This window comes from Monoraphidium neglectum (genome assembly GCF_000611645.1).
Source record: "Monoraphidium neglectum strain SAG 48.87 unplaced genomic scaffold scaffold00873, whole genome shotgun sequence".
NCBI lineage: Eukaryota > Viridiplantae > Chlorophyta > Chlorophyceae > Sphaeropleales > Selenastraceae > Monoraphidium > Monoraphidium neglectum.
In genome coordinates this window covers 13,320-19,813 of record NW_014012755.1, presented here as the reverse complement: position 1 = coordinate 19,813, position 6,494 = coordinate 13,320, and the positions used below count along the sequence as shown (strand labels likewise).

At 62.2% G+C, this 6,494-nt stretch overlaps 3 protein-coding genes across 3 annotated transcripts in view; all 3 read left to right on the top strand.

Moving 5' to 3' along the window:
- Positions 1–1,790: 1,790 nt before the first annotated feature.
- MNEG_5730 (hypothetical protein) lies at positions 1,791–3,335 on the top strand (the record flags this gene model as incomplete). Its single annotated transcript, XM_014045800.1, has 5 exons — positions 1,791–1,979; positions 2,207–2,306; positions 2,632–2,729; positions 3,015–3,071; positions 3,138–3,335. The coding sequence occupies 5 exons, from the start codon at positions 1,791–1,793 to the stop codon at positions 3,333–3,335; spliced, it is 642 nt and encodes a 213-aa protein (XP_013901254.1).
- A 284-nt stretch (positions 3,336–3,619) lies between these two features.
- On the top strand, positions 3,620–4,764 carry MNEG_5729 (hypothetical protein; the record flags this gene model as incomplete). Its single annotated transcript, XM_014045799.1, has 4 exons — positions 3,620–3,660; positions 3,905–3,989; positions 4,192–4,305; positions 4,705–4,764. The coding sequence occupies 4 exons, from the start codon at positions 3,620–3,622 to the stop codon at positions 4,762–4,764; spliced, it is 300 nt and encodes a 99-aa protein (XP_013901253.1).
- A 1,297-nt stretch (positions 4,765–6,061) lies between these two features.
- Positions 6,062–6,494, top strand: part of MNEG_5728 (hypothetical protein) — a gene marked incomplete at both ends in the record, with an annotated part of 3,946 nt that continues 3,513 nt past the window's right edge. Inside the window, one exon of the mRNA XM_014045798.1 lies at positions 6,062–6,193. Within this exon, the coding sequence (XP_013901252.1) occupies positions 6,062–6,193 (132 nt within the window). The remainder of the gene's footprint in view (positions 6,194–6,494) is intronic.

Here is a 6,494-nt window from a genome sequence, read left to right as displayed (position 1 = left end):
CCGCCGCTGCGGCCGCCGCCGCCCCGGCCGCCGCCGGGCCCCCCGCGGCCGCCACGACCGCCACGACCGCCACCGCCGTCGTCGGGAGCCAGCAGGGAGTCGAGCGCGGCTGTGTAGAGGCGCTGCTTGGCGGGCCTGCATCAGGCTGATGAACAACTCCATCAGCTCTGCGGGGGTGAGCGCAGCGCCCTCAAGAGAGCTGAGGACGCTGCGCGCTGTGTCGCCGGCGTGCGCCGCGGCGCCGCGCAGGCCAGACCGCACGACATTGCGGGCGACGATGACCGAGGTCGCGCCGAAGCACGTGGCGCCGGACATCACCAGGGTCTGCGAGATTTTTGATATTTTGCTTGTGGTGAGCAAGTGGTTCAGTGTGGCTGTTGGCTGAAACGTATTTAACCAACGGGATCGGTCCTGAGAACATGCATGCGCACGATATACCCCTGCAAATGGGGCAGCACAACAGACCCGCACCTGGCGCTTTGCCTCGCTCGCCCGGCGCGCACGCGGCCTCTTTCACTAGCTCCGACGCACGCACGCACGCACGCACGCACGCAAGCACCCACACACGCACGCACGCACACACGCAGAGAACCGACCTGGCGCATGCGTGGCGCGCCCCTGCCCTCCCAAGGCGTCAGCGAGGCCGAGGCCCATTAGCTGGGAGCCCAGGCCGACTGCCAGCCGGGTGCTGGGCACGGCGAGCCCGTGGCGTCAGAGGTGCCCGAGCCCCAGCCTTTCGAGCAGTTGAATGCAATAGCTGGACGGCTTGTGGTGGAGTGCATATCTGGGTAACTGCGGTGACCTAATGCAACCAGCAATGTCATCGTACAACATACACTGCAGACTGACTACCGAGTGAGGTCTTGATGTCCATCCCTGGCACTGCGAGTCCAAAGGTGCCACTGCTTTGCCCCCTCTGCCCTTCTGGCTTGCTTGCCATTTCACACCGCGTGAGCATATCCACGTGCTGCGAATGTGCCTCGAAAAAGTTGTTGCTTATTTTCCTTGTGTCAGCAATACCTTGTGCCAACACTTCGCGCACCGGTCAGGGGGTGTCCATTCGGGTGTCCAGGCGGTTATGGCAGCAGAGCACATGCCCGCCCGCCGGGTGCCCACAAACTCCTGAAAATCCCTAGCCCGGGCCGGGTGGGTGTTTATAGAAATAAAAATATAGCTTTGAAAATCCTACTGTTGTCAGGGCTGCACGGGTTGAAGCTTTCGGTCACCCGCGTTTTGGGCGAGGCAAGCGGCAGGTGCGCCGGTGATCTCTACCGGTGTACTTTCTGCGCGGTGTGATAGTTAAAAAAACACTTAATCACGCCAGTTGTTTTTACAAGTCGACGATCGGTCAAGCCCGCATTGCGTTTTGCTTCCAATTTGCAAGTAAGCAGCGCAGCGGCGTACGAACCGCTTTTCTTGCAGAACTCACAGTCTTAGGTTCTTACTCGCCGCAGCAGGTGCGCGCTCAGGAGCCACGGGCAGGAATATTTGCAGTCGGCGGCGACTCGCACCGCGCAGCTGCTCAGCTGTGCTGCGTGGTCACCACGGACTGCACGGCGCATGCTTGCAGCGCCTGCACTACAAAAGCGTTCGATTAAGTATTACCGCTGCTTTCATCCCGCAGGGGAGGCTGGGGGCTGAGCAACTGCGCGCTTACTGGCCCGCACGCGCATGCCGCCCCCTACCTCCACGTTTAGGCAGGGCCCGGCCAAGACAAGACCCGCCTCCGGAACAAGAGCAACAATCTAACCTTCACCAGACCGCGCTGCCTCTGTATTATCCCAGCCGCCATGCAGCCTCGCCGGCACCGCTCGGGCGCCTCGGCGGCGCGTCGCGCCCTCCTGCTCGCCGCCGCAGTCCTTGCCGCCGCGCACTGCGCAAGCGCCGCGCGCCTGGGCCCGCTGGGCGCGGCCAGCTACAAGAGCCGCCACCAGGACGGCATGCTGCGCGTGCTGGCCCTTGGAGACTCGATCACCCAGGTGTGTGTGCTTAGGATGCATTTCTCAAGCCGCTCTGATTTGGACTTTGGTCCGGCGGGGGGTCACTGTGTGCACGCGCTAGAACTGGTGCGCAATTCAGGCCTGGGTGCATGCGTATCGTCCAGGCGCAATTGTAGAATAACCTTGTGCGGCTCTCACATGCCTCGCGCAGCGAGTGGTGGACCAAGCCGCCCGCCTTGACCACGCCCTCGCACCCCCATTCGCAGGGCGCCGTTCCCAGTGAGAACATCAACCACCCATACACGGGCGAGCTGAAGCGGCGCCTGCAGCAAAACCTGGGGGAGAAGGTCGAGGTCACCAACGGCGGTGAGCAGCCGGGGACAGGGAAACCCGACGGCGACTGCCGCGGCCGCTTCTTTCGCAGGCTGCACTTGTGCTGCCGTCCAGTCCACAGCTAGAATTTCAGGAGTGGGGGCGGGCAGGGACCAGGGGTCCCTCCTCAATTTCTGTTTCGAACGCGAAGGCAAGGCGGCTCCTGTGCGCGGGCAAAGCTGCAGCTTAGGGCAGCAAAGAGCCGTGCGGCCTCGGGGAAGCTTGTGTAACGCCGCAATGGCGCATCACAGCCCATGCAGCCAGCCCCTGCCCTCCCTCACCTGTCTCTCGTTGCACTGCGGTTGCACACCACCCACAGGCGTTGGTGGCGCGGGCATCTACGCGGTGGGCTTCCACAACCCGGTGACGCTGGTGCCGTGGGCCAAGAAGCTGATGTCGCAGGACAAGTATGACTGGGTGAGCGTCAGCTTGGGTGCAACCTCGAACATACTGCACTGTGTGAGGGGCTGCACAACCAAGGAACGCAAGCATCTTGGACAAGGCGCAGCCAGCGGGTCTTCGTGCATGAGCCGGCTTGGGGGCTGCGGCAACCAGCTGCAGGCTGCGTCCTGAATTTGAACGGGCAGTCCAGCCATCGTCGCTGCGAGCCCTTTTTTGAGGTTGCAACCCCAGTGCTCGCAGTCGATGGATGTTTGTGCCCTCAAGCACCTGACACAACGTTTTTTGCTCTCGGCTGTCCAGGTGATCTGCATGGTGGGCATCAACGATCTCCTGCGTGTCGGCAAGTCGGCAGATGAGGTGGGCAAAGCGAATGGTGACAAACGGTTGGCTCCAATGCTCTGAGCCGCCCCGCAGCCGCCGCAGCCGCCGCCGCCGCCGCCGCCGCAGCAGCAGCAGCGGCGGCAGCAGCAGCAGCAGCAGCAGCAGCAGCGGCGGCAGCAGCAGCAGCAGCAGCAGCAGCAGCAGCAGCAGCAGCAGCAGCAGCAGCAGCAGCAGCAGCAGCAGCAGCAGCAGCAGCAGCAGCAGCAGCAGCAGCAGCAGCAGCAGCAGCACAAGCAGTAGCGGCTGCTGCACAACTCAGTGGGCAAGACGGGGACTTTGCCATTACAGATCCTACAGCGGCGCATATTGCTGATAAAGCATGTTGTGCAGGCAGCTTGCGCCCTCTTGGTCAAAGGGCTTGCGTCCTGACCCACACCATCCCTGCTCATGTGCACTTGTTATGCCGTCTTCCGAGTCCGCCAGGACAACACTCACTTAACCCCGACTTCCTCGCCACCGCCCAACAGGTGTCCAAGGGACTGCTGGATATCTACCGCCCCGCCCTCGAGAGCGGCTCCAACATCATGGCCATTGCCCCCCTGCCCGCCCCCGGATTCGTGTCCAAGTGAGCAAGCGCCGACTTGGCCCGGAATCGCGTCAGCTGCCCTCAGATGCGCACCCCTCTGCGCAGCTCAGGCGCCGCCCCCAGGCGCAGCCGCGCGTCAACCAGCTCGCGCAGGGCCTGCTGGGCGCGCCATCACGCCGCGCCGTGCTCAGCCCGCACCTCGCGGCACCCCCTGCATGCAGGCCCCCCCATCAATCCCAAGCACGCTGTTGGCATCCCTCCCGTCACCCCCAAAAAAATCCAGGGATGACGTGAAGGAGGCCGAGCGCGTGAAGCTGAACGAGGAGATCAAGAAGATCGGCGTCTGGTGGAACACCAACCACCCTGACGTGCGCCGATTGGGGAGGAGGGATGGTGACGGCCGGGTGTGGGAGAGGGGGGTGTTGAACCCTGGAGATGAGACTTGCGACGCACCGCCCCCCTGCATGCCGTCACAACCCTACGCACACGTGCATCCACGCATGTGTCCATCTCCTGAACCCTGCTTCCTTCTCGGCATTTGATGTATATTGCTGGACCCCAAAACGCCAGGGTCCCACGTTCTTGTTCACGGACCTGGGCTTTGATGGGCCCATGGACTTTTGGAAGATGAGCATCGCGGAGCGGGCGCAGTGGCTGGACGACGGCCTCCACCTCACGCCGAAGGTGGGACACATGTGCAAGTTTTTATCCGTGTGGATGTGCGTCTGTGTGTACGCGCGTGCGTGCGTGCGACCCCATGTGTGAGTGTGCAACAGTGAGTGTATATATACTACAGGGCAATCGAGGATGGTGTTGGCGAGCAGCGAAGCTTGCTCATGGGCAGGGAATGTGTGTGTGCGGTGGGGGAGCGGGGTTCAATGTGCATGGGGAAGCAGGCTGCAGGGCAAGGGCAATCTCTGCCTTCGCAAGTCGCATCACCCGCACCACACGCGCACCCACGCCTCCTCCTGGGGCGAGATTTGCACACGCCAGGGTGAGATGTGTTGCACACGCAGTCGTGCACGCAGCCGTCAATCGCCCGCGCTCATGCAAGGCTCGCGCTCACCAACGATGCGGTTGCAGGCATACGACAAGATGGGAGATTTCATCGCCAACGCCCTGCTCCCGCACCTCAAGAAGTGAGGGGACCAGACAAACGGATGCAACGAGGCAATGTTGGCGCGGCGCAGTGGGTCTGACGGCTGGTTATTGATTATCATATAGAGGAGCGCCACCACACACGGCGCCTGGTGGCGGCCTGCTGCCGTGCCTGTCAATGGCCCTTGTCGGTGAGGCGAAGGAGCGGTGCGGACACCTGCAGCATTTCGCGCAGGCTCTGTTGCCGCAAATTTTGCAGCGAAAGCTTGCACCAACCTGTTTTGGAGGCCTTCAATAGCGTCACAGCTGCTTACGCATCACCTGTACTGGGCTCGTCGCGCGCATCATCTTCTCATGTGTCCACGCATGCTGCACAAGCATGCTTAGCCATTGACAACTGTGACTGGGCGTGCTGCAGACGTGCGACCCAAATATCTGTTGATTGATTGATTTCTCATGTGAAACCCCTTTGACTGCTCACTGTTGTGTCCTTTGCTTTTGCAGTTGGCCGGATATGGCTTGTATGTCAGCATTGTTGCCATTGGGTGGCGCTGCCGGCCTGTCGGCACCACTAATGCTAGCTGTAACACACACCCTCCATAGAATTTTCGGTCGGCGGCCGAGTTTCGATGTTACAGGGGGCGGCGGGGGCTTGGAGGGGGTTGGAGGGGCTGGTAGGGGTCTTATATGCTTTCGTGCGGCATGTTGGCAGGGAGGGCGAAATAAACAGCCAGAATTGTAGCGCGTAGCTCTCTGGGCACGACTGGGGAAAATGGGAAACCAAACAGCATCCAAAATGTGCTGAGTCGGGAACTCCACCCAGTGACGCTTGGCACGCCTGTGGCAAAGCCAGAGATTTATCACACTCATTTGGTGCTGGAGGGCTTCCAGGATCCTAAGCTTGGCTCCGGCGGTCTTGTTGATGCAAAGGCCACGTCAGATAGTGGCTGCTGATCACACCGGCATGCTGCCAGCGGTTTGCAACCATGAGCCGGGCCATGGTAAGACTACCGATGTGTGTAGAAATTGAATTGACGGATGACCTATAACGATTACTTGATGGCTTAGTGGTTGCCGCGTGTTGCCGCAAACGTGCGCATCTGGGCGGGAGGGGGCGGGGGGAGTGGTGACTCCATGAGTCAGTGCACTGCTTCAGAGCGCCGCGAGCCTGCAGCCACCCAAGATCAGCCTTGTTCTTGCAATCACACCCCATCACCACTGTTGATTCCTATCCGTGATTCATTATCTGGTGGCACGATCTGCGATTGCAAACTTGTTTCGCGGCATGAGATCCAGCTCGGACCCTTGAGCAATAGGAATCAGCAGGAGCGCCGCCTTAGATATGGTGACTAGCGCCCTGCGCGTGTTTGGGCTGGCCAGCTGCTGCGCGCTCGCACTGCTGCTGGGCGCCGTGCCGCGCGCGACGGGCTTCTCCGTCACGCCCGGTGGGACGATGGGATACGGCACCGTCAAGGTGGGACGCCAGCGCGGGTCACACCATCAGATGGCACACAGTGCCCAACATTGCGGGGGCAGCGCTGGCCCGTGCGCGGCATTTCAGTCCACACCCAATCGGCCCTGCCAATCCGGGCGGAGCGGTTGGCGCTTTGGGCCGCCCTCCCGCCGCCCCACTGAGCGGGGTCGGGCAACGGCCACCTGCACGTGCACATGCGCCCGCCAGCGGCGGCGGGCCCTGCACCGCAACCCGCCGTGCACCCGCCGCTCGCCCCGCCGGCCGCGCCCCGCCGGCCGCGCCCCGACCGCCGCGCCCCGAT